Source organism: Suillus fuscotomentosus (assembly GCF_016647785.1).
Source record: "Suillus fuscotomentosus strain FC203 chromosome Unknown F5891scaffold_19, whole genome shotgun sequence".
Taxonomy (NCBI): domain Eukaryota; kingdom Fungi; phylum Basidiomycota; class Agaricomycetes; order Boletales; family Suillaceae; genus Suillus; species Suillus fuscotomentosus.
Window position 1 is genome coordinate 116872 of NW_024539531.1, and position 26941 is coordinate 143812.

General features: G+C 46.4%; 12 protein-coding genes across 12 annotated transcripts; 9 read left to right on the forward strand and 3 right to left on the reverse strand.

Moving 5' to 3' along the window:
• The first annotated feature begins 1190 nt into the window (after window positions 1-1190).
• F5891DRAFT_189851 (uncharacterized protein) lies at window positions 1191-2665 on the forward strand. Its single transcript, XM_041370846.1, has 12 exons — window positions 1191-1274; window positions 1323-1419; window positions 1470-1498; window positions 1548-1581; window positions 1639-1671; window positions 1722-1798; window positions 1858-1912; window positions 1959-2033; window positions 2083-2194; window positions 2242-2281; window positions 2332-2357; window positions 2406-2665. Exons 2-12 carry the CDS (start codon window positions 1353-1355, stop codon window positions 2560-2562), a joined length of 705 nt encoding a protein of 234 aa, XP_041227458.1. The 5' UTR covers window positions 1191-1274; window positions 1323-1352; the 3' UTR covers window positions 2563-2665.
• Window positions 2666-3612: 947 nt separating this feature from the next.
• On the forward strand, window positions 3613-4292 carry F5891DRAFT_1025964 (uncharacterized protein). The gene is made up of 2 exons (XM_041361396.1): window positions 3613-3731; window positions 3779-4292. The coding sequence occupies exon 2, from the start codon at window positions 3803-3805 to the stop codon at window positions 4250-4252; it is 450 nt and encodes a 149-aa protein (XP_041227459.1). The 5' UTR covers window positions 3613-3731; window positions 3779-3802; the 3' UTR covers window positions 4253-4292.
• A 977-nt stretch (window positions 4293-5269) lies between these two features.
• F5891DRAFT_1025967 (uncharacterized protein) lies at window positions 5270-8205 on the forward strand. Its single transcript, XM_041361397.1, has 12 exons — window positions 5270-5341; window positions 5397-5427; window positions 5486-5512; window positions 5566-5696; window positions 5747-5777; window positions 5833-6399; window positions 6453-6833; window positions 6883-7089; window positions 7139-7186; window positions 7241-7648; window positions 7698-7836; window positions 7891-8205. The coding sequence occupies exons 1-12, from the start codon at window positions 5319-5321 to the stop codon at window positions 8133-8135; spliced, it is 2238 nt and encodes a 745-aa protein (XP_041227460.1). The 5' UTR covers window positions 5270-5318; the 3' UTR covers window positions 8136-8205.
• A 946-nt stretch (window positions 8206-9151) lies between these two features.
• On the reverse strand, window positions 9152-11269 carry F5891DRAFT_1025971 (uncharacterized protein). The gene is made up of 9 exons (XM_041361398.1): window positions 11090-11269; window positions 11009-11025; window positions 10796-10943; window positions 10597-10739; window positions 10377-10550; window positions 9883-10325; window positions 9811-9827; window positions 9593-9755; window positions 9152-9545 (listed from the first exon to the last, which is right to left on the reverse strand). The coding sequence occupies exons 1-9, from the start codon at window positions 11116-11118 to the stop codon at window positions 9231-9233; spliced, it is 1449 nt and encodes a 482-aa protein (XP_041227461.1). The 5' UTR covers window positions 11119-11269; the 3' UTR covers window positions 9152-9230.
• Window positions 11270-11879: 610 nt separating this feature from the next.
• F5891DRAFT_1025975 (uncharacterized protein) lies at window positions 11880-13422 on the forward strand. Its single transcript, XM_041361399.1, has 7 exons — window positions 11880-12091; window positions 12144-12249; window positions 12299-12353; window positions 12405-12629; window positions 12684-12803; window positions 12857-13042; window positions 13106-13422. Exons 1-7 carry the CDS (start codon window positions 11934-11936, stop codon window positions 13159-13161), a joined length of 906 nt encoding a protein of 301 aa, XP_041227462.1. The 5' UTR covers window positions 11880-11933; the 3' UTR covers window positions 13162-13422.
• A 1335-nt stretch (window positions 13423-14757) lies between these two features.
• Window positions 14758-16178, forward strand: F5891DRAFT_1025982 (uncharacterized protein). Its single transcript, XM_041361400.1, has 6 exons — window positions 14758-14969; window positions 15026-15131; window positions 15181-15244; window positions 15296-15520; window positions 15575-15721; window positions 15775-16178. Exons 1-6 carry the CDS (start codon window positions 14812-14814, stop codon window positions 15945-15947), a joined length of 873 nt encoding a protein of 290 aa, XP_041227463.1. The 5' UTR covers window positions 14758-14811; the 3' UTR covers window positions 15948-16178.
• A 184-nt stretch (window positions 16179-16362) lies between these two features.
• Window positions 16363-17743, reverse strand: F5891DRAFT_950009 (uncharacterized protein; the record flags this gene model as incomplete). Its single annotated transcript, XM_041374920.1, has 5 exons — window positions 16363-16623; window positions 16672-16990; window positions 17047-17084; window positions 17133-17414; window positions 17462-17743. 5 exons carry the CDS (start codon window positions 17741-17743, stop codon window positions 16363-16365), a joined length of 1182 nt encoding a protein of 393 aa, XP_041227464.1.
• A 245-nt stretch (window positions 17744-17988) lies between these two features.
• On the forward strand, window positions 17989-19496 carry F5891DRAFT_1025986 (uncharacterized protein). Its single transcript, XM_041361401.1, has 6 exons — window positions 17989-18217; window positions 18269-18395; window positions 18451-18508; window positions 18562-18906; window positions 18959-19377; window positions 19431-19496. Exons 1-5 carry the CDS (start codon window positions 18009-18011, stop codon window positions 19156-19158), a joined length of 939 nt encoding a protein of 312 aa, XP_041227465.1. The 5' UTR covers window positions 17989-18008; the 3' UTR covers window positions 19159-19377; window positions 19431-19496.
• A 177-nt stretch (window positions 19497-19673) lies between these two features.
• F5891DRAFT_1025989 (uncharacterized protein) lies at window positions 19674-21425 on the forward strand. The gene is made up of 5 exons (XM_041361402.1): window positions 19674-20155; window positions 20205-20310; window positions 20364-20631; window positions 20682-20933; window positions 20985-21425. The coding sequence occupies exons 1-5, from the start codon at window positions 20007-20009 to the stop codon at window positions 21239-21241; spliced, it is 1032 nt and encodes a 343-aa protein (XP_041227466.1). The 5' UTR covers window positions 19674-20006; the 3' UTR covers window positions 21242-21425.
• Window positions 21426-21852: 427 nt separating this feature from the next.
• On the forward strand, window positions 21853-22099 carry F5891DRAFT_1025992 (uncharacterized protein; the record flags this gene model as incomplete). The annotated part of the gene is made up of 1 exon (XM_041361403.1): window positions 21853-22099. The coding sequence occupies exon 1, from the start codon at window positions 21868-21870 to the stop codon at window positions 22096-22098; it is 231 nt and encodes a 76-aa protein (XP_041227467.1). The 5' UTR covers window positions 21853-21867.
• Window positions 22100-22451: 352 nt separating this feature from the next.
• On the reverse strand, window positions 22452-24119 carry F5891DRAFT_1025994 (kinase-like domain-containing protein). Its single transcript, XM_041361404.1, has 5 exons — window positions 23688-24119; window positions 23352-23636; window positions 23263-23300; window positions 22889-23210; window positions 22452-22833 (listed from the first exon to the last, which is right to left on the reverse strand). Exons 1-5 carry the CDS (start codon window positions 23988-23990, stop codon window positions 22573-22575), a joined length of 1209 nt encoding a protein of 402 aa, XP_041227468.1. The 5' UTR covers window positions 23991-24119; the 3' UTR covers window positions 22452-22572.
• A 189-nt stretch (window positions 24120-24308) lies between these two features.
• On the forward strand, window positions 24309-25282 carry F5891DRAFT_1186917 (uncharacterized protein; the record flags this gene model as incomplete). Its single annotated transcript, XM_041366757.1, has 5 exons — window positions 24309-24541; window positions 24594-24720; window positions 24771-24843; window positions 24899-25075; window positions 25125-25282. The coding sequence occupies 5 exons, from the start codon at window positions 24309-24311 to the stop codon at window positions 25280-25282; spliced, it is 768 nt and encodes a 255-aa protein (XP_041227469.1).
• Window positions 25283-26941: the final 1659 nt, after the last annotated feature.

A 26941-nucleotide genomic window follows, 5' to 3' on the forward strand; every position in this document is an offset into this window, starting at 1 on the left:
CGCAAATTTCCGACAAATGGGTTCTGAGGCGGAACTTAGTCAGCATTTTACTGCCACTGCACAGCTGCAAGTCTCTAACGTTCTCCGAGTCTACATCAATGCATCCGCATACACTGCAAGTTAAGTGAAAATGGTTCCCTCAAAATGTGACGCCATGTTTTAGCATTGATGCTATGCATTTTTGAACGTAGCTCTCCCTTAAATTCGTTCCACACCCCCGTGATCTCCGGAAGTCACGAGTCAGGACACATCGCAAGTAAACTGCTGGAACAAAGACGGTACCTCGATAGGTGTCGTGAATGCCTACGATATACCCTGTCGATTGAGAGCAATACGGAAGCCTGGGACCAATGAGCGTTGAGCGCAGCCAGACATTTCTCCCACTCACACGCACACGATTTTCTCACTCAGCCCAAGTTACGGTGGTTCCATTGAGCTTTTATAACGCTACGATTTGCATTCTCCGGACTCCCGGGATAAAATTGGATGCCATCTGACAAGACTACATCCGTCTCCGCCTGCTTAGACATGTGCATGAAGCATCGGCATTTTTGCTCTTGCGACTGATGCTATGACTCATTAGTAAGTCAACGTATTGAATACATCATGAAGAAATGTAGTTTGACATTGAGCAATTTTTGCATCATGCGGCCAAACTACACCTTATATCACAGGTCTGTTGCATATGAGCTTGTGAACTCGTCACTGATATGCTATATGCTCCTCCTGGACGTACTTAAATTATCGTCCACAGTGCTGGTGGATACCAAATCAAGCCACGTACCGATGGATCGAGCAGTGCGGAACCACATGAGAGTACCCGGACCCGGAAATGAACGGTTTTGATGCGATTCTGACAACTTGACGCTATGCTATGAGACATATATATAAGTTTGTATCTCTCAAGCAAGGGGATGCATCATTTGTGCTGCTAATAGTAGACTTAACTCTAGCCTTCCTTAGGCAGGCCATACAGAAAGAAGGCCGGTTCTTCAATTTAGCCAAGATGGGCAGCTATGTGGATCTCGTAGATCAACCTTGGCAAACTGTTGCAGTGCGTACCCCGCTTCATTAGTCAGCCTTTGATTGCTCATTCGAATTCAGTTTGTTGAAGGTAGTCTATACTCATATTCTGATTTATTTTGCATGACTGAATTCCTCGGACAGCCGCATCCACAGCAGCCTTGATAAGGAGGAACAAATATAACGCAATCCTATAATCATAACCCAATTTCCTCTAGCTTTTTGACTTCTGCCTTACTTTCGACTCAGAGGTCAGTATATTTCGGCGATCATAGTATACAAAACTGAGGTATTGTTAGGTTCGTTGGACATGGGGGAGAAAGTGGGGGATGATGAGGATAGCCTTCGTTATTTCTCGCTATCTTCCAATTGGAACTGTTGCTATGTACTTATATTGCGAGTACTCGTGTTATTCTATCTCCTTCGCTAATGAGTGCCTCGGATAGACGGCGTCGGTTCAACTCACGGGGAAACTGTGAGCATAGACTCTTCTAACAGTTTGAGTATATCTGACGATATCCTAGCCAAATTCTGGGACATACATGGTCGTAATTGGCAGTTGCGTATATGATGACTTCACTTAAATCGTTCTGGAATACTCAATTCTTTTGCCAGCCATGAATGCTTTGGGTGCCGCTGCTGCTGACGGTCAGTATCTGCTCCAAGTCAATATATTTCTACCCGTAACGTCTTTTCAGTCATGCTCGCAGCGAGGGTGCACGCCTTTTGTGGACGTGAAAAGAGGACATTGATTGCGATATCATTCTTCAGCATAGTGACCTTAATGCTCTCCCTTGGCAATTTTCTTGTTGCTCAACATCGCACATTATTTAGGTCATGGTTTCAGCTACGCTAATAATATTCTATGTCGCTGCAAGTAAATGCGGAAGTCTGTATCTCTCCTTTCACATGTCTTCTGCTCACCCGTAATCCAGAATCTACGTGTGACGCATCAGAGGCCAAACAATTCTTAGGCATCCTCTATATTATACCCATGACCTATCAGCTTGGTACATATCATTTCGATAAATTTTCTCACCGGCCACTAACCTACTCCAGTATTGATGGCCTTGACAGTGCACAAACGTTTCAAATTTTACCGACAGGCAAAACACCCCAGTGGTTTCTGCTGTATATCGGGATGGTATGATTTACATGCTATGCATTGCCCGTGAGTCTTATAGATTATCTTCAAGATCACGGCCTTGATTTTTGTAGTGGCCTCTATAGTGAATTGTGTGGGCATTATAAGCTTCCTGTGAGTGGCTTGCCTTGGTTATATGATAAACTTCTGATCAAGCTGCCCAGTCACCATATTCCAATATTTTCTATAGGTAAATCCTATCGTGGTTGTCCCTGTCTTCAATTCTGAGTCAGATAAGCCCCCAGGTAGTCGTGTACAGCGTTTTTGCCTCACGCATAATGTTCAATCTGCGAGCAACACACGAATCGCAGGATGTCCCTATAACCGGGCCTAGTCACCTCGAGCGTGGTCATTGCTCGACCGATTCCAAACATCTTCCGGTGTGGATCGTCTAGAGCTGCCGGATATTAGAAACGTTTGATTCGCGTTCCACTATGGCTGAGCATTATACAGACTTTTAACTTGCTTTCAACCATGCTGGATATTATATGCATAACTTTCAACTATGGTTGTAGTTCTCTCTGTGCATACATATCCCCTGCTACCCTTCCCGACTTCGATACATTAACTACTTAGTCTTCAAGCCTATGCAAGACCCCTATGATGCACCAGCAATACATTCGAAGTTACCTCCAAAAATATCTGTGCAGTTCGATTTGCCAAACGTCGCGATATTATCTTATTGACGTTGAGCGAGTCGTACATAACCGACATCACAAAGCCCTTTCCATCCCCATGCATATAAAAACAACCAGCGATCAAGTATACAAAGTGATTAGACACATCGAAAGCACTGTGATCAAGAGTATGCGAGCATGCGCGTGTTCTACCTTGTCACGCCGGTGGTGCTCTTGAAGTTCATTGCGTCTATCGTGCCGACAATCGGAGCGAGGTGGACTCGACGAAACGTTTTAAGGCCATTTTGGTGGAGGATATACCCGTTAGATTTCTCGGTACCTTCAATAGCAATCGTGAAGAGGAGTAGGTTGTGTGTTGACGCGGTGCAGACTGTACCACAGAAAATCTACACAGTTGTATTGTGTTCTCACAGCTAACTTGTATGTGCCTGTGTGATACGAGATGGCCCACAAACCAAAGCAACGTCCCACTGATGGAAAGCGGTCAATTTCCGAGTCGCAGGTTCCTCAATTCGAGTATCGGGTAAATGGTGAAACATCAAAATGCCGTGATAAAGATCTCATTAACCAACCATAATCTCACAAGCTTAGAATACTCACGTGCGAGCGTGAAACATTTTGATTTTTAATGCAATCTGTCATGCTATCAGTATCAATGATGAGCAGAAAGGCGTGGAATTTCCGCCTAGCAGGGCCTAGCCCAGTGAGGCCAAGACCACCTGCCTTCGAATAGGCTATTGTATGGCCGCTCGATCGAGTGGGCGGTGGTTCGCCCACAGTCCACAGGTCATCGAGTACAATTGATACGTCATGTTGCATCCACACTTCGGACTGTCCGCAGATCAATAATCCACAAGGGCTCGAGTATAACACAGACCATCAATGGACTCAAACCTCTACTCTCCCATCCTTGAGTTATCTGTCGTCTGCACTCGGTGAGCACGCCCATAAAAGCTAGTAAATTGCGACTTACCTGTTCCCATAGCCATCTTCTATCATGTCTGACACATCTAGACTCTGCACCGTCGAACTTCTCCAGTCTTGGCGAGGTGGGGAAGGGCCCCAACAACATTGTCCCCTTCGCTGGGCTATCTACGTCGAAACTAGCCCTGGTATAAGGAACATCTATCAGATCATCGGGAACTCCGATAACTATGCCATTGGTGTCGGACGCGACCAGCCTCTCAAAAGGGACTTGTACGATCGTTTGAGTATTGGAACAGTCACCTTGGAGGAGCTCGGCGAAATGGAGGGAATCCTCGAAACAGTTGAGATCGTGCGCAATGTTCCCAGTTGGAACAACAATGATTGGATTATATCCGCCCTGGGCACTCTCTCGCAGTCAAAGCTGTCAGGCATCATGCCGAAAACTAGATTGGCTAGGAATCGAACATGTGATGGAAGTTGTGGGTGGCAATCCTGCAGATGTAGTGGGCACTCGCATTAAGAAAATGCATGAATGGCACTGAACTTCGCGCCTAAATGCGATGGGTTGCGCGAGTCGTTTAAGGCACTCGTCAATGTTGCTTATAACAATTTTCATAGTCTAGTTCATTCTCCACTTGTACTTTGTATCATCATGTCGATAGTTCGTTCACTGACCTAGTGTCATGGATTAGCAATATAATACTTGTATAGTAGGGCTTTGGCACGCACAGCGAAGGTATAAGCTCAGTGGAGAAGCTTATTTGGTGGTCGTGCTCGAGGAGAATTTGACCTAGAACAGGAGAAGGTGGAGATATTGTTCTTATCGAAATTTTGGGACATGCACATCGTAGGGATACTGCTCTGGAAGCATCTGATCATGAATTCGATGGGTTGCGAAGGTTGTTGAAAGAACTTATCAATAATGCTGCGGGGGAAGCTAATGGCGATATCCTGCAAGTACAATGAATTAGAAACGAATGTACGACATGATGATCACGCGACAGATATTTCAACACCATCCCAGACATTTCAGCAGACTATGCTCGGAACACCGTCAACATTGATATCTTCCCCCGGGCAAACTCCGTACACCCCCAGGCCTGCAAGCGCGATGAAGAAATTATCGAGCACATGAACGCATGCGTGGTGGAAGAGCAGCTCGTTACCGTGACATGAAAGAATTCTGACAAGGGCAGGGAGAACAAATGGGCGCAAGGGCGGAGGAAGATGGTGTAAAGAGTGCAGGGAAGGAACAGGAGCTCGGTATGCGACGTGCGCAGACTCTAATTTTTACTACTAACCTTCTAGGGTTCCTGAAATTAATTCATTGTCTATCGTGCCAACAATCTGTCATCTTGGTGGAAAAGATACCCACAAACCGAGATGTGACATACAAGCACTGGCAGCAGCGCTACGAGCTCGGAGGGCATGTCATGTTGCATCCACATTCTAAAGTTGCGAAACAAAAATCCAGCTTGAAGGAGGTCCCTTACGTAAGATGTAATGGACAAGTTTGTTTGTCTTTGCTTGCCCGACAGCTTGTCCTACTATTCTTTGCTCGGGAAATTCATAGGTTTGTTGCAATTATGCAGGACGGCAGAGCACCAAGGTTCGCCTTATCAACTTTTTGTATCATACAGAGACTGACTGGTTACGAATTCCAGGATTAGGAATCGGGCGCCTGCCGCTATCCAGGTTTGTTTCGTTGACATATGTGTCTGCATTTGTTGACCCTCCATAATTACATTCATAGATCACCGCAGAGCAGCTTCTGCGAGAGGTGCGTTGTTCAAGTTTCCCGCCTTGCCGTATTCACAATTTTGTGTCCTTTAGGCTCAAGAGCGTCAAGAATCCACCTTCCGCGCTCCCAAACAACGCGTTGAGGATTTTGAAGAACTCCACGAGTACCGCGGCCGCAAGCGCAAGGAGTTTGAAGAGCGGGTCAGAAGGACAAGAGGTAGCATGTGAGTATCGCATTAAACATTGGTAATACTCTTGCTGAATATTGTATCAGCAAAGAATGGACTCAGTATGCAAACTGGGAGGTACGTTGCTCACAATCTTTGGTTGATATTGCGGTCTGATACACATTCGTATTAGGCTAGCCAAAATGAATTTGACCGATCTCGCTCCATCTTTGAACGCGCTTTGGACGTGGACCCTCGAAGCGTGCAGCTATGGCTCAGTTATACTGAAATGGAGCTCAAGTCCCGAAATGTCCAACACGCACGCAATCTATTCGATCGCGCCGTAACTCTATTGCCTCGAGTGGACCAGCTCTGGTACAAGTACGTTTACTTGGAGGAGCTTCTGCAAAATGTCCCCGGTGCTCGACAAGTCTTTGAGCGGTGGATGCAGTGGGAACCTGACGACAAAGCTTGGCAAGCATACATAAAGATGGAGGAACGATATGACGAATCGGACAGGGCCAGTGTTATATATGAGCGATGGATAGCTGTCAGGCCGGATCCGAGGGTATGGGTGAAGTGGGCAAAGTTTGAAGAAGAGCGGGGGAAGTTGGACAAGGCAAGAGAGGTATTTCAAACCGCTCTCCAGTTTTTTGGGGACGAGGAAGAGCAAGTAGAAAAGGCTCAAGCAGTTTTCAATGCTTTTGCTAAAATGGAAACTCGGTTGAAAGAGTACGAGCGTGCTCGAGTGATATACAAGGTACGTCGTCACGCGTATACTCTGCTAGGCGTACTTGACAGTCCAGATGATAGTTCGCACTATCACGTCTTCCGCGATCAAAATCAGCGAATTTGTACGCAGCTTATACCAAATTTGAGAAGCAGCACGGCACACGGTCCATTGTAGAATCTACTGTGCTTGGTAAGCGAAGAATCCAATACGAAGACGAGGTTTCGCAGGACGGGCGAAATTATGATGTCTGGTTCGACTACGTTCGGCTGGAAGAAGGTGGCCTACGAACTTTGCGAGAAGAAGGGGGCACCAAGGAAGAGGAGGATGCAGCCACGGAGCGCGTGCGAGACGTTTACGAGCGTGCTGTTGCACATGTACCTCCTGGGCAAGAAAAGCGTCATTGGAGACGGTATATCTTCCTTTGGCTTGAGTATGCTTTGTTCGAGGAGATTGAAACCAAGGTCTTTTCATTTTCATACACACCGCTTGTTTACTGACATCATTCTACAGGACTATGACCGTGCACGCCAAGTATATCGTACAGTTTTGAATCTTGTACCGCACAAGCAGTTTACTTTCGCAAAACTGTGGATCATGGCTGCGAGGTTTGAGATCAGACAGTTAAATTTAACGGCAGCGCGCAAAATGCTCGGGACCGCCATTGGCATGTGCCCGAAGGAGTCTTTGTTCAAGGGTTATATTCAACTCGAGATGGATGTATGATCTTCACTTTCTTGGCTTTACGATATACTAATGTCATGTTTAGCTGCGAGAATTTGACCGCGTGCGGACATTGTACGAAAAGTATCTCGAGGTATGTCGCGAAGGTCTCTTTCTTTCCTCGGCAGTGATGAAACATCTTCTGCAGTACGATCCTACCAACTCAGCGGCGTGGATCAAATACGCTGAACTCGAGACGGCTCTTGAGGACTTCACCCGTGCAGAGGCGATCTTTGAACTCGGAGTGTCGCAAGCATCACTATCGATGCCCGAAATCCTTTGGAAGGCATATATCGACTTCGAAGTCGATGAGCAGGGTGATCGAGAGAAGACTAGGTCACTTTACGAGCGCCTGGTGGTTCTCAGCGGACACCACAAGGTGTGGATATCCTATGCCGAGTTCGAGGGGTCAAGTATTCCCTTGCCCAGAGCTATGCGAGAAGAGGAGGAAGATGATGATGCCGAACCTCGTGTTGTCGCTGGTGATCCCGAACTATCACGACAAGTCTTTGAACGTGGTTACAAAGACTTGAAGGTCAAGGGCCTAAAAGCCGAGGTATGAGCAACAGTTTCATAATCGAGTCGGAGCTGAACTTTCATCACAGAGGGCTGCTTTACTCGAGTCATGGAAAGCGTTCGAACAAGAACATGGCAGCGAGAGCGATTTAGCTAAGGTGGAAGGCATGATGCCTATCATCGGCAGGAAGCAACACGTCGACAAAGAGACAGGCCAAGTAGTAGAAGGTCAGCGATCTACCCCGTATATAATAGCACAGCTTCCTGATTGTTCTTACACAGATTGGGAACTTGTATTCGCCGACGACGAACGAGAAGCCAATCCAAGATCTTTCAAGTTCTTGCAGATGGCTCATGCCTGGAAACAGTCACAGGCAAAGAAACCTGGAGGGAGTGGCATTCTTTCTGGTTTCACTCCTGCGACATCGAGTGTGCCAGAATCTGCCCAGAATGACGATGTACGGATGGAGGACCGTAGGGAGCAGGACGATTCACATAGCGATGTTGCTAGCTCTGACGGTGAATAATGGTTGTCTAGGTACCTGCTGGAACTCTATGTATCCCATAATTTCTGAATGCACTTGCTTGTCGAGATTCTAGGCTGTAAGCTTATGGCACGTGTGTGTAAATAATGGTTCGTTGTACGCTTTGCCACTTGCCTTCGCGGAGTTCAAAGTGAAGGGGGTCTCGTCTTTGTTTTAAATATCTCCTTGGAAAATTCAGTTAAGTGGCCCAACACGCAATCTGTGCACAAAAGTAATTGACAAAAGGATGAGACCCCAGATTTGAAAACACCGTCCTATGTGGGTCCACCGACCCACAAGAAGCTACGTACAGATATAGCTTTGCACTGCCAAAGCGTGTACAATGACCCCAAATGCAACTCGGTAGCATCAGCAATCCGAAGCACATGCGACAATGCCTTCCAAAGGCAACCAATACGAATATCGTTTCTGTGGGTCCAAAGGAAATTCTTCGACTGATACGTGCAAGTCGGGCAACCTATATTCTGTTTTCGAACATAACGAGGTCAGCTGGGCGGAGTTAACTTGTGACAGCGGTGCTCATTGACTCGAGGCTGCGTGTCGACGATCGGACAGACGGCGCTTCTTCCATCCCACGATGTCTTTTTCTGTCCGCGTCTGTTTGAAAATTTTGGTTCCCGAACAATCGAGAAATGCTTGTGCACTGTGGCGTGCACTCCCGGGGAAGAACATTGCTGCGGTCGCGGTTTTTATTGGACGATGATTGATTGTTGATTCCCGTGGATGGCCCACTCCCCTGGGGCTCGATGGCTTAAAGGTGTATAAGAATGTGGCGGCTTTTTAGTACCTTGACTTCTGAGGCCTCGTTGTAGGTGACTTCCTCGCCCCGTTCTTGCCTCTCTCCTTTGGGGATTTATGATTACGGGCACTGGGTAACACTAATTAACAGGTTAGAATAATATTGAATCGCGCACGCAACGGACATCCCTTCCAGCCTCTTGGATATTGCCGCATCAGCTCAAGAAATATATATCTCGATCGTTCAATATAAACCGCTATTTTGGTAAAACACAAAAATAAATTATTGAGGTCCATAGTAGTACAGATGCTAGCAAGATAATCGTCCAATATACATCACTATTTTTTGGAAACATTATGCTCCAAGACATCGTTCGACGACCTCCTTACACACGACATCGATACTCTGCGCGTTCTCCTAAAAATCTCACCCATACAAATTACTGCGCAGTGTAGCCCGTATATGATGAACTGGAGGCTAATCAGGACGCCAGCAATAAAACACATGGCCAACACGGCAGTCGGCCAAGCGGACCATGCAACTGAAAGCAAAAAGGCCATTAAGGCACATGCTGACACGAACATACATACAGCAGGAAGACGCGATGATATGCAAAAGAACAGATATTTGCCGTATACGTCACGAGCAAATCTCTAGGCGGCTCTGAGTATATATTCTGATGCGTACAATTGAGATTTACCTGGAATTTTTTGGCGTTTGCTCCACTATACACCAATAGGAACCAGCCATCGATTGCGATACCGATGCCTGAAGCGACGCTTCCTAGAGCTATTGAGCCTTGGGCGAAATTGTTGACAGAGAATAACGAGCTGGACGAAAAACCGAACACAGCCGCGTCAAGCCTAGGAAAGAAGATAAATAATTGGGGAAAGAAGTCATCTTTGATGATGCACATACCCGGCAAGAGCGACCAACTACACATAATCAAGGCTAAATGAAAGCAGGTAGAACAGTCATGTCATCACGCACCGATGCACCCACATAATACCATTCAGATGTAAGTTTTTCCAATATACGTTCGTACTCAGAGTCACTGCGAGCCTCTCGAAGTTCAGCATAAGACGAAAAAGAGTCGACAAGGGAATCGATAAATGACAACGAATTGTCCACAGATATCTGCTCTGTGTAACTGGGTAAAAGGGAAGGCGCAAGGGGAACAACATTGACCACGGCACTCGAGTTGGTATTGTCTGTGAATGAAAAGCTGTCATAACTGTCGTTGATGCATTTGACATGCTCGTCAAGTGGGCGGTCATCATCTGTGTCCGAGGTGTATCCTCGACGGATCCGTATACCTGAGAATTCAAGTGGGACTGGAGGAGTTATGGCACGACTCGAACAAGAAAAGTTACATGTCCCATCTCCATCTGATTCCGATTCCGATTCAAACGTTGGTGAAGATCGCCCAAGTGCTGAGATTGCAGCTGTCAGCCAATTAACACGACTGTGAAGACCACTCTTACACTTAATGTCATCGTCGTATTGGTCTTCTGATATCAACAAATTTTTTAATGCGTGGAGTTCCGCCCGAGTCTCGGGGATTTCAAGTTTAACAACGAGGAAAACTGAAACTGTTCTTCCTCGAGCCAACCCACGCATAGAGGGCTGTGCTACAGGACTCAACGGTATTTTGAAAGCTAGGATGCGTCAAGCACAGCGTAATGGCAATTTCGCAACACTTACAATTTTCAGTACCCTTTAACTTAGATAGAGCCTGAAGCGACAAGGAAGTCTTTGCAACTAAATGCCGCTTCTTGCGCTTCTTCTTGTTCGGCGCTTGATAATACACATGGAAGTCCACTCGGGTACGGCCGTCCGCGCCCTGCCTGGTCAAATGTATCGGTGAGTGGTAGGAAACTGTAATATTAAAAAGATGACAAACTTTATCATGAAACGTTCCCTGAGATTTGGATTCTGTCCGTCGCATCCTAGGTTCACTTCATAACGCTGATACTGGTCTACTACTATAGAAACGATTGGTCTCCAAGACTTTTCAGGACGCAAAGGCTGATACCCTTGTGCGCGAATGACTGTAATTGCATAAACGACAAGTCAAGCAAGTTTTCGTAACTATCTAGCGCTGGTGTATACGTACCGGTGATTACCCAAGGACTTTTCAAGTAACGTGTTACTAGTGAGCTACTTCAGCCCTCTCATCATTGGCTGATATGCGCACCGTGATTCTGATTCGCCCGTACATTGCATGTGCAGCAGAAGTACCTTGGGAATTGGCTGGTCGTATTGACAGTGTGAGATAAAGCCAAGTGGCAGTGCTGACTTCCAGACGCTTTGACGGCCAAAGTCTTTCCATATTAATAATATTATTTGATGCCACTTATTATTATTTTTGGAGAAAATAAATGCGCCAAGCCTGCAAACACCTGGTCAATATTTTCATTGACAGCCTGCTGTGCACAGCCATGGAACAAATCAATCAGAAGATTCTTGTGAGTTGTGGGACAAGGAAATATAATACTATAACAGATTAACAACGCCCATCAATCAATTTATGGTATGGTTAAGCAACGCTTGCAGACATGATGCATATTGCCTTGTAATCTGATTAAAGCCCCGCGATTCACGCGCCGATAATTATTTCAAATGAGTATTTGTCCTAAATTAGTTCTACTCCGCGAGGGCAGTAAACCTGCAACACGACGCTTGTGCATGAGCGCTAGCATTAATATTTGGTGGTATGCACAACAGCGGGGGTGCTTAACTGCGAGCTTACAGCTTCAATAGACTCCTCGGTGCATATAATCGTGTGACGGTTTGGGCATTGTAATTTGTGGGCCCATGTTCCCACTGACTTGAATCATACCAAAACCACGACAAGATAACTTCGGTCCCCTTGTTCTGTCCATGTTCGACGTTGCGAGGGAAACTCGAGGCCGAACACTGGCTTGGAGGTGCTGTGTCGGGTCTCGCAGGGGTAGAAATATCGGACTGAATGTGAGCTAGATCCCCATCAACATACTCCACATATTCATCATATCACTAGATTCCATCAGGGCTACATCATGGTTTCCCTTAAAAACTTCTATACTCCACGCGACGCTCGCGAGCGGGTCTTCGCCGATATCAGGAGCGTCCTGTCAGCTGTCCTTGACTTCTGCATTGCCAACAAGGACTTGCTGACCCAGGAGGAGCGATCGTCTATTATAAATGAATACCGCAGGTACAACATATCCATCATTCCGTATTGTATACTACATTTTAATGGTTGATAGTCTTGTAGTTGCTCATGTTCAGGCGAACGACGACAAGGACAGATGTTTTAATAGCACCTTGCCCGGGCTACTCAAGAAGTGCGAGAAATTGCAGTCGAGGGTACAGGTTCGTTCTTCCTAAATCCAGCGAGAACTATTTTAATAACAGTTCACAGTGGGCGTGCACCAAACACAAAGAAGATGAATTCATGAGAGCTCCAGCAGCTATAGGTAGGCGCTGTCTACCGTTGTTGTAGCTCAAGACTGAGTGCCATAAATTAGTTACCCCTGGATCTTCCAAATCATCCATTGCGCTGATTGATCCCGACCCATCTCTCAGGGCCCCATCCGAAATTTCCATTTCAGCTCAGTCCAATCCCAATCTTGCCACGACAGGCGGAAACGGCTCGAACCCGAGCACTCCCAGCCTTTTAACAGGTACAAGCAATTCTGTAGTCTCCGCCAGTATTCCTGTAGTCCAAGAAACAACCTCGAGCACCTCCGCAGGTACGTGCATCCCATCTTAACCTTCATGTTCAATAATGAGGCCATGAAAATTAGCACCCACGGAGAGAAGTCCACTTGCATCGCCTAGCGACACAAACTGCATGATATTCGACCAACAATCGTCTGTTGGGTCACCTACATTTAACATTGACTCCGAGGGGGCAATCGGAGCAAGTAAGCCATATGTTTTCGAGCATGCTAGATCTGCATACTGATCAATTCTTTAGCGGTTATATCCCGTGGTGACGATCCATCTCCTAGGATCTCACCACAAGGACTGCAGCCGTTCACAAGCGCTCGCCAGCCGCAGACAGCTCCCACCATGAGTCGTGACAGTGTCATGTATTTCGGCCCTGGCATGACAGTGGATAGCCCGACCTTCAACATCCGGTCTAAGAAAGCTACTGGCATCAGTGAGTACACTCTTAATTGTCATCGACTGATGTGGGCCCGGCGTTGACTGCATTTATCTCCAGTGGAAGTGCAACGAACTGCTTACTTCTCAGAACCGTTGACTGAACCATTCCGTTGAACAAGTTATTTATAATACTCACAAGCTTTGCACCTGGGGATGTGAGCGTAGAGTATTAGACGAAATTGTAAATAGCTGTGCATAACGGTAGCGAGTTGTAGGTCTATATATTTAGATAGTACATATGTGACATCGAATGCGTTTCAAAAAGGCTTCTTCTATTCACTGTGCCAGTTGTACTATCCCTTCCACTGCAATCGGCACCCCACAGAAGTCGGCAGTCACGCAAATGTCACTGTGAGTCATGATATGTCATGTAGGCCAATTTTAAAGTCAGTTCGGCAGTCAAGCAAGTGGGCAAGGTCAATTAGTATTCGTTCGAATGAGCAAGTATAGTATTGAATAGTAGATATACCTAAGTACGAGGGCGACTGTTATTAGTGCCGTAGTTGTAAAATCGAGGTGGATATATAGGGAGACCATGTGCATTGTAACATGACGAAACATGACTCACATTCTGTTCTTTTGCTGCAAGTATAACCCATTTGCAATTCTCTGAATTGAAACCTGAATGCGTGGCTCATATGTCGGGTCTGACGAAGCTCGCAGCTTTCCTCGTCTACCGCTGCTAACTTAAACTTGCGAATGCGGACGCGCAGCGCTGCACCAGTCGGCACTTCCAAAGTGGGGGTGCAATTTGAAACTCCGTCATGGCATGTATCGGCAGGTGACATTTCTGCGTGACTTCGGCACTTTCGACTATCTCACTCAATTCTGCTTTAATCGTGGTCGGTCAACCTCGTAATGATTAGAGAGAGAATGATACAGATGTTAAGAATTTTGTGTTTAAGTAGCTAGAAATACGAGTTTTGTGAAAGTGCCGACTTCTGTGGGGTGCCGATTGCAGTGGAAGGGATAGTATTTGCCAGCAGTCTGATTTTACAGGTGCCGAGACGTCGCCTGTCGGAGTTTCTCGGCACCGCACTTCCAGCTGGGCGTTAGCATAATCGATCATTGAGTTCGGCATCTTCAAACCCTCGCTCATTATCCTTCTCGTTCCTTACTCTCACCCGCCACTCCCTCTTAATTAGCTTTCCGAACTGTTAATCATAATTGGTAGCATATATAAAGATGCTTATCTTGATTTGTGCCGCACAAGAGTCAGCGCACGACCGAGTCGGAATTGTATAAACAGGTTTCCCGCCCAGCGGCCCCACCTGCTTGCGTCCCTCCCAGAGCTAGTAACGCTCGGACCAGCCCAACACAATTAGGTCGTGCCTCCGCCTCTTCCTGAGCCAGACGAAGCTGGGTGAACAATAATTTATTTTCGAATGATATCCGAGGCGAGTGTACCGCCAACATTTATACAAATAGCTGAAACCGCCAACCTGTGGCTCGTGACAACACTTCGATATACTCGTCGGCGCTTATAATTGTGTGACGGTGTTGGGCATTGTAATTTGTGAGCGTATGTTTTTCCCGCTAACTTGAATCACACCAAAACAACAAAAAGATCCTGATATTGATTGTTCTGTCCATGTTTTATTGTTTTCGTGGCGAGTGAAACTCGACGCCGAACACTGGCCTTACTTGTGTTGTGTCAAGTCTCGCAGAGGTAGAAATACCAGGCTGAATGAGAGGTATGTGCTAGATCCCCATCAACATACTCCACATATTCATCATATCACTAGATTCCATCAGAGTTGCATCATGGTTTCCCTTAAGAACTTCTATACTCCACGCGAGACTCGCGAGCAGGTCTTCGCCGATATCAAGAGCGTCCTGCAAGCTATCCTTGACTTCTGCATTGCCAACAAGGACTTGCTGACCCAGGAGGAGCGATCGTCTTTTATAGATGAATACCGCAGGTACAATATATGCATCATTTCGTAGTGCATACTACATTTTAATGGTTGATTGATAGTCTTGAAGATGCTTATGATCAGTTGGGCAAGGACAAGGGCACATCTTTTAATAGCACCTTGCCCGGGCTACTCGACGAGTGCGAGAAGTTGAAGTTGAGGGTACAGGTTCGTTCTTACTAAATTCAGCGATGACTATTTTAATAACAGTTTACAGAGGGCGTGCAGGAAACGCCGACAAGATAACATAAGAAAAGCGCCAGTAGCTCCAGCAGCTATAGGTAGGCGTTGTCTACCGTTGTTGTAGCTCAAGACTGAGTGCCATAAATTAGCTACCCCCGAATCTTTCAAATCATCCATTGCGCTGATTGATCCCGACCCACCTGTCAGGGCCCCATCCGAAATTTCCATTTCAGCTCAGTCCAATCCCAATCTTGTCACGACAGGCGGAGACGGCTCGAACTCGAGCACTCCCAGCCTTTTAACAGGTACAAGCAGTTCTGTAGTCTCCGCCAGTATTCCTGAAGCCCAAGAAACAGCCTCGAGCACCTACGCAGGTACGTGCTCTACATCTTGACCTTCATGTTCAATAATGAGGCCATGAAAATTAGCACCCACGGAGAGAAGTTCACGTGCACCGCCTCCCGACCAAGGCCACATCATATTCGACAATAACAATAACTGCATGATATTCGAGCAATACTCGTCTATTGGGTCACCTACATTTAACATTGACTCCGAGGGGGCAACTGGAGCAAGTAAGCCATATGTTTTCAAGCATGCTAGATCTGCATACTGATCAATTCTTTAGCATTGATATCCTGTCGTGATGATCCATCTCTCGGGATCTCAGCACGGCGTGAGGGTGTCATGTATTTCGGCCCTGGCGTGACAGCGTCTAGCGCAACCTTGAACGTCCGGTCTCCGGGTGCTTCTGGCGTCCGTGAGTACACTCTTAATTGTAATCGACTGATGCAAGCTTGACGTTGACTGAAATTATCTTTGGTAGAACAAATTGTTTCTTACCGCCAGAACCGTTGACTGAATCATTCAGTTGAGCGAGTTACCTATAATACCCACAAGCCTTGCGTGTGAGCGCAGAGTATTATACAAATTTGTAAATAGCTGTGCATAATAGTAGCGACTTGTAGGTCTATATTTACATAAATAGTACATATGCGACATCGAATGGGTTTCAAAAAGGCTTCTTCTATTCGCTGTGCAGCTGTATTTGCCAGCAAATGAGATGTCTGACGAGAACTCGGAATGATCACGCAATAAAACGAATCATTTCTGAACGTTCGAACACTGGCAAGCCTAGCTCCATGAATGTCAACCGTAGATAATTACACTAGTAAACGACCATTAGCAACGAAAGTGTGGGTATGCATGACTGAGATTACACAGTGAGAGATGGTATAGCAGGGAGACGTCGCCATAAAAACCCGAGACAGCGCAACCAATGAAAGAGAGCACGGAAAGGTCGCATAATAATCCATTCCTCCTTCATGACTGCCCTGGAGCGTAATTTCCACGGGCTTAATGCGCTGTATGTTGGTACAAAGCGAGACATGACCTCATCCATGGTTGGCCGCTTCGCAGGATCGGTTTGTAGCATATCCGAAACCAACGGTTCCATAAAACTCAGGCCGCGATAGACCTAGTGCTTGTGATAAATACGCCAAAGAGGACTGAATGAAATTCGCACCTCAAGAAGCTGTTGTTGTAGAGCGTAACCCAGATACCACACATCCGTCGGAAACGGGTTACGGGGTTCATTGGACGTCTGAAACTCTGGAACGCCTTTGTACCCTCCCCAAATCGGGGGTTCTAGAGGAGCAACTTGCCAAGCTTGGTAGCGTCGGGAGATTCCAAAATCAATGAAAAGATATCGCGGAGGACACTCTGTACGTGAACGATGTTTTGCCGGTCCTTTCAAATCCAAACGTCTAGAGGGCCTGCATGGATGAAATGGATGTAGGTACATTTCCCTGGGATCCATCATGATATTCAAATTCATGCAGTCACTAGAAAGCCATGAGCCAAGTTCAACCAACAGCGATACATGAATGAAATTGCATACCGATGGGCTACGCGGTGCTTATGCATGAATTGTAGGCCCTAGATACTCTTGAGATTTCAGTCAAAGGAGCAATGATAACTCCTCACCTCAAAAACTTGAAGAGTAAAGTCGATGATTTCACCGATTGTCTCAAATGGAGGATTGTCGAAGGGACGAAGTAGGGGCAATACCAAAATAGTTTCGTCCACTTCATTTGGCACTTGTAACACATCAAGCATCTCCACACAATGGTTTTCGCGCTGCCGAAGGGGTTCAGATGCCAGAAACCTGCCCACTTCAATCTCATACGGATGAAGAGATGGCTGAATGCGTTTCAAAGCGACACGGGCCCCATCAGATGTTCGCGTTGCACTGGCAATTTGCGTGCTCTAGCATTTTATGAGTGTATAAACTTGCCCAGCTGGAGAAACCTTACATGCATCCGCCAACTATCCTCGCACAAACCCCAATATTTATCTGTGCCTTGCCATGAAGGAACCCAGTCTGGAGCATGGCGTGGACGTAGTTGATATCCGACATCCTTCAGCCACAGAAAGTGATCCCTCCACCAAATCTCATCGGAGCCAAGGTCACCGGGGAAGGTGATCTTTAAACCGAGCAATCGGCGAGTTCGCTCGTACTCGAGTCTGGAGTTCTCAGCTTCTTCTTCCTTCCTTTGAGCTCGAAGTTTGCTATCGAAAAGAGCAAAGAAAGCCATTAGGTCGAAGGACCACGAAGTCAACACGCGCTGTATTTGCGCTGTATTTGCGCTGTATGGCTGTTCACTCCAAATAATTGAAATAGTCATAAACAATGGACCTACCGGAGTCAAATCGGAGTGACCGGAGTCCTGATTGACACATTGTTTTATTAATACTTCCTAAGCAAACTGGATGCCATATATGCAATACCTAAAGTATATAAGGAGGGATCGATGGGCTGACCTAAGATGTTACTTTTCCTATTTTTATTGCGTATCTGCGATGGTCGACGCCCAGGCGCAGGATTGGGGATTGATTGACGAATCGAATATTACAGGGCTCAAAAATGACATACCTATGTTTCGTGGAAGAAGGGAAGAGTATAGCCGTTTGAACTCAGTCCTTGGGACTCTACTGCAAATGAAAACATTTGCGACAGAAAATCAAGTACGTGTTCCTGGGTTGCCAAGATTGCTTGAATTGTATTCTATGTGAGTTGTTATTCAATAATGACTTGCCAGTGGCTCTCATAGTTCCTCTAGTGCCGTTGATCAGGGAAAACATATACGAAAACAAAGCTGGTGGAAGAGAATTCGGAAAATGAGGGATTTTGACGGCAGTCAGGAGGAATTCAAGGAAAATTGCGAAGCAATTTGGATTCTCGCTCATGTACGGGGCTTATTTCATTTAGTACCCATCTCGACACTGATATTATTATTACTAGCAAACGTCCCTTATCGTCCATAAAGATGCAGAGAAATCGAAAGCGAGGATTGCCCGAGGTAAATCGATATGTCAAATTTCTTCTCTCCCCGGGTTCCAACACTGTTTGTAGAGTCCATTCAACGACGCAGATCCCTCGATGGACTAGTAGACCAAGCTGAACCCGACCTCGTTCAGCGACACAATCAACATGGTGACACTGCGATGAGATCTACACCTCCCAATACTGGAGTAGTCGCACAAAGCTCGAGTATAACCACTAATACGCTCTCGGAGGAGACAATACGAAATATTGCTGAAATGAGCGCCGCAAAGACGTTGGAACGGTTCATACTTCATGGCAGACCGCCTGGTGGGATATTACAAAGTGTCAACCACTTTCATGGATGCATCGTTAGCCCCAGCAGAGGGGCTGCACCCACAGTGAATTTCGGAGGGAGGAATAATAGAGGAGCAGGCGAGTACACCAATCTTTTCGTAGTCACTCGCTGCTCACGTTCAACTACTAGCCATGAATACATATCCCACAGAAGTATGGAGTGGTGCAGATGACATCGATGGCACAAGCGACGACGAGTCACATTATGATACTGCTACTGATGCGACACGATCGGGTTCTGAGCGACATAGTGGCTCAGCCATATCTTTAGGAGCGCAGAGCATGCAGTCCCCTGCGGGGGCATCCAGGTCACCATCAGGCATATGGTAGTTAGAGTACAGAAAGGCTAACTTACTTGCCATTGCCCCACATCCGTCCCCTCACGGAAGCAAATATCAATCGACGACGACGAAGATCCGCATCATTCGGCATTGTGAGAAATCTGTGCATCACATATTGTATTTTCTTTAGCAATCGTTTTTGTTATTTTGCAGACAGCGGCACCGGCACTCTGCAGGAACAGGCCGCGGTATAACGGCCTTGAACATTCTGCAATTCGACGTAAGACATCCATCGGATTGTGGTAGTCCTCGGGTGCTTACTTGCTATGTATCAATAACATTGTTCTGTTTTTGCAGCATAAGAGTCACTGCCTTCCTGACAGTCACCGTCATGAGAGGGCCAACATGCCAAGCGTAATTCAGTTTAATCTCCGCAAGTGAGCAGTTCTTACTCCGCGAGGGCTGTAAACGTTGTTTCACACTAAATGTTGAATATCGGTAGGGGGCTTAAAACCTGTAGTCCAATGAGGCCTTGAAATTTGGTGAAGCTTAGTTACACATTTGAAAGCATTCGCATCAATCGCTTAGCACTGGCAGTTGCAACCCTGCTATGCACCGATAACGTTGTGTACGCAAAGGTTCCGATTTGTCATTTGTGGGTGACACCTAACCAGAACCGCATGGCATCAACGCGAGGTCTTGTTCCATACAACGGCTGTGTTATTGTTCAAACATCAAAATTTTATGATATCGTTGCGAGGGAAACTCGAGGTCAAACAGTACCACCTGATATTCCTGGCCGAAGCTCGAGTCGGGGTTGTATATTCCTTTGGCTACATTCTAGTATAAGTATGCTATGCTAAATGATACCAATGGCTCCGCACGGTTCGGTTCAGCATGTTTCGGTCACTCCTTAGATTCCCCACCAAGCCTCGCGGTCACAAAGATGCAGAGAAGGAACTCGTTGAAGTCATGGAACTTTTCTCCAAATACCCATCATATCTGGCAGAGACTGACAAGACCGAGTTCAAGAATGAATGTGAGAGGTATGTCTTTTATGTCAAGTTATTTCTCTCGATTGACGATTATCTACAGACTTCAGCGCGAAATAAAGTTGTACAAAATCGAGAAATCAACAGCAAAACTGAGGAATGCGGACATGATATTGGATGAGTGCAGGGCCCTCAAACGCAAAGTCCAAGTTACGACCCTGCTTCTCTTTCTTCACAGATCTGTGCTGATATTAAATTGTAGGAAACGATCGACGATCGTAGAGTAACTTCTATGATAGGAGAAGTTTCCGCGCCCACAGGTGTAGTGGGCAGAGGGCACGAGAAGTTGAACCCACCACCTGCTAGAGACGCATCAGCAACAGAATCTAGCCACTCAAATGAACCACCAAATGTCAAGACCATAGGCTCGCTTCCTACAACATCGGCAGACACATCGGCCACTGATAAGACTCGTTTCAAACCTCAGTCAGGTGTCCCTTCGGTTAACCCTGGTTCTGGCCTCCCTCAAAGTGAGCGACCTTGCGATCCAAAGCTTAAATTCTGAAACATTTTTGATCAGGCTATCATATTCCTGTACACGCTAACTCGACGCAGGCAATTCCCAAAGTAACGTCGAAAATCTCGTGTGCAGTGGACTCGACGCGGGCAATTTCCCAAGTAACGTCGGGAATCTCCTATGCAGTAGATTCGACGCAGGCATTTCCCCAAGTAGCCTCAGGAATCTCGCGTGCAGTGGACTCGATGATCATGGAGGGTACCATTGCAGAGTACCCAACTATGAATGTCGACTCCCCAGATTGCTCCGGCGCTAGTACGAATTTTGATCATTCCTTTTTGACGGCATTGACAACTTTAACCACAGAAATCCTCTCGCACGGGCCCCGGGCTGCTCAGCAGGTACCTCAGCCCGCTCGTCCTCCGCGAGCTGTTGGTAGACGTGCACAACAGCAACCCCGTAGATTCGCGAATGCAAACATTTCGTGCAATAGTTCTATGATACTCTCCGGTTCCAGTGTGAGGGGCGCTACGTTGAATGTCAACGCCAGAAATTGTTCTGGAGCTGGTAAGCACATCTTGTCCAATCGAATGTTGAATCAGCTGAAAAAACACGTTGCATAAACGGTAGTGTTTTCTCGTGATAATAATCTCAAGAGAGTCCGATAGAGAAGGATAGGGACAATCAGTCATTAGAGTGGGGAGCACGAAGGATCTGGTCCGGATGCATAATATGTTCAACCCGTTATTATCCCAGATGAAAATTAATCACTTATGAATGGTTTAAGACTTGCCACGTACCTAATTATTATGCGTGTGATGCGAAAGAAACGAGGCGTGTGAAGCTCATTGATGTAGTGCTCATCTGTCGCAAACGTCAAAGGGGCCCAACGGTTAAGCTTTTGATCATTATTTACGGATGACTTTCGTTGTCACTGTACAGAAAAATTAGTGGCTTGTTGTAAAATCACTCAGTCATTCTAGCATGCCATAAATCGTTAGCATCAAAAAAAGTCTTATCGTGGATGCGGCCGTAGACATTCGAAAGTCCACCTTTAGCTAATCGTTTATGTAGGACAAGGCAACACTGGATGGCCGAAATTACGCGCTTTGATATGCTAGAACTGGAAAGTGTGTTATCCGCCCATCAAAGCGACAAAATTTGGACAAGCTCGCTCCCGGTTCCCATGTGATCCCATCAACCATCGTGACATCGTGTTGTCGATCTTATTGTTCCCCATTATAGCGTGATGTATGGAAGGTTCTTGCGTGAAGGGACATCCCGGGCTGCATTGGTGAATTTGATATCGGTGATTCTGGTGCAGTATTTGCAACCAGACGTCTTCTGTCTGATGATCACCAAGATGTATCATTATCAGCAACGGGGATTACTAGTAACGCCATTTCAAGGGCTTGTGGACCGGAGCAGCGGGCGATCAATGCTACAGCTACTCCACTTACCCATCACGCAAGGCAGCTAAGCACCATCAAGACGGGAACAAGCACGGGCTGTGTTGGGTTATAGATAATATCGATAAAGTTTAATACGAGTAACAAAAACCCTTGTACGTACACCGCTTGTGATGCATTATTTACTGTGTGGGTCTTGACCACAACACAGGGACCTATTTTCTTGTAAAGTGGAGCTATCGGGCGCGTCACTGACTCACACGAACACCTCGGACACCCTTTCACACAGAGCATTATGAACTCTTTGTCGAGTTCCTTTTGAATGATTCCAGGTCAATTTCTGGTTGGACATTTTTGAGTGTAACCCCCCCTCTTTTTCATTCAAAACTTCGCGAGGCGTGAGAGCCGCGATCGCTGTGACATATTCGGAAATTGCACTAAAAATTGATCTCAGCTCGTTCTCCGCGCTCGGGATCAAACTACTAGTCATACATTCTGGGTATATACACTGAAGAAACAACAAGAGGGTACAGCACAAGCAAATGTCAGTCCCGAAGGCGAGGTATCGCTGGGGTACGTTTAACAATGAAACCTATCCGTCGGCTCCAATGGGTAATACCACGATAAAGATTCATAAAGAGACCTTCGTCCTTGGATATGACACGAGAGCGCAATTTCCAAGTGCTAAGTTGCTGTCGAATGGATTCAAAGCGCTCAACTACCGCCTCCATTGTAGGTCTCTTGTGTGGATCATCCTGAATCATATCGTCAATAAGTGGTTTCAAGAACTCGAATCCCTTTTTCGTCTTGAGCGTAGTCATAAGTAACAAATGGAGGGTAGCCGAGTAAGTTTTTACTTACGTTCAGGAATTGTTCTCTGACGACATTGCCGAGATAGTAGATGTCGGTGGGGAAGGGGTTCATCGGGACATCCACATTACTCTGGAATTCCGGCACTGACTTATCGCCCCCAAATATCGGATACTCTAGCGGTGTTTCTTCACTGGCATCGTATCGCCGTGATAACCCAAAGTCGATGAAGTAATATTTTGGTGGTCGCTGAGTGCGAGTATAATGGCTCACATAGCCACTGAAATCGCGCTTCATGTGAAGTATTACGGGGTGATATGGTTCGGCATAGAGGTCTTTGGCATCCATCATAATGTTCATCCGCATACAGTCACTGTCCTCAAGCAAGTTAAATACATGTGACCCGACAGTCATGGATAACCCACCGGTGCGCAACATGATTGTTGTGCATAAATCGCAGCCCCTATATTGAAATAGTAAGATGGCACATAAGCTAAAGGGCAGTCGCACGTACTTCAAAAAGTTGCCGAAGGCATTCCACTACTTCGCCGAAGGTATCAAATGAAATGTTAGTGAATGGAAGCAATAATGGCATCACAATAATTTGTATATCGCTCTCGTCTGGAACTGACAGGACATCGAGAAACGGGACGCAATAGTTCTTGGGATCGGATGAGAGGTTTTCCGACATGAAGTATTGTCCAATCTCTACTTCATGAGGGTGCTCTGACTTCTTCACCATTTTGAGAGACACATACAAGCCGTCAGCCACGCGGGTCGCGTCCATGACTTGACCAAACTGTGGAGCTGTCAGCCAGTCAACCATGCAGTCCAAACTTCGTTGCCTTACGCGTAACCGGCGACTGTCTTCACAATCCATGACACGGCGCTTTGAACCCTCCCAGGATGGGACCCAGTCCGGAGCGTACCGAGGGCGGAGTAGGTATCCTAGAGCTTTCAGCCACTCATACTGCCGTCGCCACCAAATCTCATCATCAGAGAAAGCTCCTGGTCTTCGGTCGCGTTCTTTCCCGAAAGCCGCGATTTCCTTTTGGGCTCTGTCTCTCTCGCGTGCCACTGCTTGCTCAGCCTTGATTTCGGCTTTGGTCTTCGCAGTACGTTTGCCCTTTGAAGAGGTTGCAGTGTTGTTCATGCGTAGAAGTTTAGGCGAATGTTCGAAGGAATGATGTTGCAGACTCGTCGCATAAACAAACGTACACACAAATATTGGAAACTAACAATGTTTACTTGTTAGCTATAATTAGGCCCGCACAAAGTAGTGGAGAAAACAAGATGCTGTCGACCCCCAGAAACCATATAGCATTAAGTAACATTTTGTTGGTCAATGGTAACAACTATGCCCTTACTCATAAGCTTAGCCATGTAACGGTACCGGTCATGATTCCCTTCGAAAAATATATAATACACTGATACTAGGTCATTGCTTGTAGTCGATATCTCACCGCAACTCATGGCCAAACAACCAATACGTCGAACCCTCCTTTTTCCTATGGATCTTGGGTCACTCGTCCAATATCAACGATCTGTGTTCCCTATAAGTCGAGTGCAGAGGAAAGGCCTCATCGGTGAGGTGGACTTCTTCCTCGAATCCACACTAGATGAGATTTTCAGGATGCGCAACTTCGTAGGGAACACAAAGAACTTTCAACTTCTCATCAAGAACGCGACGACACGATACGATGAGTGTGTCCGTACACATACTTATTCATGTCATCTTACTGACCAGCATTCGAAGTCTTATGATAGATAAACAGGAAATAGAACAACAGCGAAAATCTTTGAACCCCGTCAAAAAATTCTCCGCATATCGTTCAGTTCGATTACTTTTGAGCGCAGGGGAAGTTTTATACGAAGACACAAAGGTATGAAATTTTCATGATATTTACTATCGACTCAAGATATATCACTCCAGACTATATCCGAGAAGATGAGGAGAGGATTGCTCTCCATTGAAGTCGACAGAGAGGACGTACAGTCAGTAATGCGTATGTTCAAGTCCTGCGTGCATTTTGGACACTAGGACTCAAACCCCTTACGTAGTAGACGACGATCTGCCATCTAACGCTCGCATTAGCGGGATCGCCATTCCACTGGACTCGGAATCTCAACCGGCCGAAATCACAGCTTCATATTATGATGCTGCGATCAAATTCGCGGCTTCCCAAAAAAACACATATGGCAAGGACCCGTTCGCAGATGAATATGCAGTGGAAAATTGTAGGAACAATGTTATATCTACTAGCTGCATACTCACGTGGATGGTCAGCTCAAGCTAATGCAGAACACAGACACAGTTCAACTACCGGCTCGGCCATGGCGACGAGCGATGGGGGAGCTGCATCATCAAGTTCTCGTCTTTCTGGAGCATCTGGCAACGACTTTTCCTTCCAAAATAGCGATGTTGCTCCGATATCTACAATATGAACGCCAACTCTGAAACAGCGGCGGGTCATGTCCATAGGATCCCATTTTTGTATCGTGGAATTCACTCATGGCATATATTCAGCTGTTCGCCGTCAACGAGATGATTATTTCCAAAATGGCAGCCATCACATGGTAACATGGTGCTATGATGTTGGATTTAAAAATCACCATCTCTCGGCAGGAACCTATCCAGGAGACGCGCGCGGAATGTTGTTCGTCATGATTTTGATGCATGTAAACCATGCTTAATGGGGAATTCCGAGTGCTTGATTTCCTGATGAATTGGACGTTTGGAAAGGTTAAAGAACAACATTGGCCACACTAATACCTACTCAATACTGGTGTCTTATTTTTTCAAATACTGCGAGTTGATCTAACAAAAGAAGTAAGACTAGTAAGATTTCATGCTCAGCGGCCTCCGTCAATCATGTCTCTGCGCTTGTGGATGTTGAGAGCCGATGTGTCCGAGGGAAGTAAGGCCGAGAGAGAGAGAGCCGAGAAAGGAAAGGACGATACGGCCGAAGAATAGAGCACATCGAGTGCGAGCGTCTCCAAACGGAGAATGTCGACGACGTGTCAACGTCGGCAATCTTTTCGTTCTTTAAGTATATATTTTTCATCAAAGCTATTGCTGGCAGACTCACCGTATAAGAGGACGCTGTTTTCGTCGATGCGTCTCAGATTCGAAACGAATACTGAGACGTAAGTACAAGTCCCACTGTAACGTTCGAGCGCAAGCGCTGACGTACATCTAGTCGTACCTTTGTTCTAGGTACAAACAATTGTTAATAGAGATTCGAAACGAATACTGAGACTCGTACCTTTGTTCTAGCGTGTCGTAAAACCTCCCACATGTATCGTTCCTCCACAGGTTATGAGCCCTGTCTCCTCCATGGACTTGTCGACTCCCAGCACCAATTCAAACCTTTTTAACATCCCGAAGCTCGCCGAAGACGGCTCGAACTGGATAACCTACAAGGAAAGGACGTTAACGGCTATAGGTGCACGAGGACTTACGAGATATACCGATGGACGAGCTAAAGAGCCTACGCCTTTCGTAAAGAGCTCTACGGGGGCCGTTACGAAGCCGGATGGTACAACACCTATGCAGAAAGAAATCGATGAGCTCGACGCAAAGACCGATGAGTATCAACAAAAGAACTCACTCGTAAAACAGCAAATATTTTGCACGATCACAGATCGGCTGCTGTTACGCGTCCAAAAGTTAGCATCCGCGTCCGAAATCTGGAAGGAAATATGCCACATACATGAAGGCAAAACCGAACTCGTCCAGATAGATCTGAGACGGAGGCTCCAGGAGACGAGGTGCGAAGAAGGTGGTGACGTCAAGGCTCATTTTTCAGAGCTTTTGCGCCTGAGGGAGTCGTTAGCTGGAATGGGGGTAGCCGTCGTTGATACGGACTTTCATGCCATCATCCTAGGGTCCTTACCTGAATCCTACCGGCCGCTACTGTCGTCGATGAACGCAGCGGCCAAGATAACGAAAACTCCCCTCTCGCCCTACGAACTCATCACCATCATCACAGAGGAATACGAGCACCGGTTACTCACCGAACGACGTCCCAACAAACACGGGACCAACAGTGCGCTCTCCGCGAGAACAAATGCAGGGAGGAGCACGAGCTCACAGAGCTCGGC

Excerpts from the sequence above, each read along its gene's own strand:
- F5891DRAFT_1025971 (XM_041361398.1), bottom strand. The coding sequence starts at position 11,118 with ATGCAATGTACGGGCGAATCAGAATCACG. Across the intron at positions 10,551-10,596 it reads GTTAAAGGGTACTGAAAATT|CTTTCAAAATACCGTTGAGT; the intron begins GTAAGTGTTGCG and ends GACGCATCCTAG. Across the intron at positions 10,326-10,376 it reads ATACGACGATGACATTAAGT|CACTTGGGCGATCTTCACCA; the intron begins GTAAGAGTGGTC and ends CTGCAATCTCAG.
- F5891DRAFT_1025967 (XM_041361397.1), top strand. The coding sequence starts at position 5,319 with ATGCAGGACGGCAGAGCACCAAG. Across the intron at positions 5,778-5,832 it reads CTCAGTATGCAAACTGGGAG|GCTAGCCAAAATGAATTTGA; the intron begins GTACGTTGCTCA and ends CATTCGTATTAG. Across the intron at positions 6,834-6,882 it reads TCGAGGAGATTGAAACCAAG|GACTATGACCGTGCACGCCA; the intron begins GTCTTTTCATTT and ends ATCATTCTACAG.
- F5891DRAFT_1025994 (XM_041361404.1), bottom strand. The coding sequence starts at position 23,990 with ATGAACAACACTGCAACCTCTTCAAAGGGCAAACGTACTGCGAAGACC. Across the intron at positions 23,637-23,687 it reads AAGACAGTCGCCGGTTACGC|TTTGGTCAAGTCATGGACGC; the intron begins GTAAGGCAACGA and ends ACAGCTCCACAG. Across the intron at positions 22,834-22,888 it reads TCAGAGAACAATTCCTGAAC|ACGAAAAAGGGATTCGAGTT; the intron begins GTAAGTAAAAAC and ends ACTACGCTCAAG.
- F5891DRAFT_189851 (XM_041370846.1), top strand. The coding sequence starts at position 1,353 with ATGATGAGGATAGCCTTCGTTATTTCTCGCTATCTTCCAATTGGAACT. Across the intron at positions 1,420-1,469 it reads TGTTGCTATGTACTTATATT|ACGGCGTCGGTTCAACTCAC; the intron begins GCGAGTACTCGT and ends TGCCTCGGATAG. Across the intron at positions 2,195-2,241 it reads TTACATGCTATGCATTGCCC|TGGCCTCTATAGTGAATTGT; the intron begins GTGAGTCTTATA and ends TGATTTTTGTAG.
- F5891DRAFT_1025982 (XM_041361400.1), top strand. The coding sequence starts at position 14,812 with ATGGTTTCCCTTAAGAACTTCTATACTCCACGCGAGACTCGCGAGCAG. Across the intron at positions 14,970-15,025 it reads TTTATAGATGAATACCGCAG|TCTTGAAGATGCTTATGATC; the intron begins GTACAATATATG and ends GTTGATTGATAG. Across the intron at positions 15,722-15,774 it reads CGAGGGGGCAACTGGAGCAA|CATTGATATCCTGTCGTGAT; the intron begins GTAAGCCATATG and ends TCAATTCTTTAG.
- F5891DRAFT_1025975 (XM_041361399.1), top strand. The coding sequence starts at position 11,934 with ATGGTTTCCCTTAAAAACTTCTATACTCCACGCGACGCTCGCGAGCGG. Across the intron at positions 12,804-12,856 it reads CGAGGGGGCAATCGGAGCAA|CGGTTATATCCCGTGGTGAC; the intron begins GTAAGCCATATG and ends TCAATTCTTTAG. Across the intron at positions 13,043-13,105 it reads TAAGAAAGCTACTGGCATCA|TGGAAGTGCAACGAACTGCT; the intron begins GTGAGTACACTC and ends ATTTATCTCCAG.
- F5891DRAFT_1025986 (XM_041361401.1), top strand. The coding sequence starts at position 18,009 with ATGGTCGACGCCCAGGCGCAGGATTGGGGATTGATTGACGAATCGAAT. Across the intron at positions 18,218-18,268 it reads TTGCTTGAATTGTATTCTAT|TGCCGTTGATCAGGGAAAAC; the intron begins GTGAGTTGTTAT and ends TAGTTCCTCTAG. Across the intron at positions 18,509-18,561 it reads GAAAGCGAGGATTGCCCGAG|AGTCCATTCAACGACGCAGA; the intron begins GTAAATCGATAT and ends CACTGTTTGTAG.
- F5891DRAFT_1025989 (XM_041361402.1), top strand. The coding sequence starts at position 20,007 with ATGTTTCGGTCACTCCTTAGATTCCCCACCAAGCCTCGCGGTCACAAA. Across the intron at positions 20,156-20,204 it reads TTCAAGAATGAATGTGAGAG|ACTTCAGCGCGAAATAAAGT; the intron begins GTATGTCTTTTA and ends GATTATCTACAG. Across the intron at positions 20,632-20,681 it reads TGGTTCTGGCCTCCCTCAAA|GCTATCATATTCCTGTACAC; the intron begins GTGAGCGACCTT and ends ATTTTTGATCAG.
- F5891DRAFT_1025964 (XM_041361396.1), top strand. The coding sequence starts at position 3,803 with ATGTCTGACACATCTAGACTCTGCACCGTCGAACTTCTCCAGTCTTGG.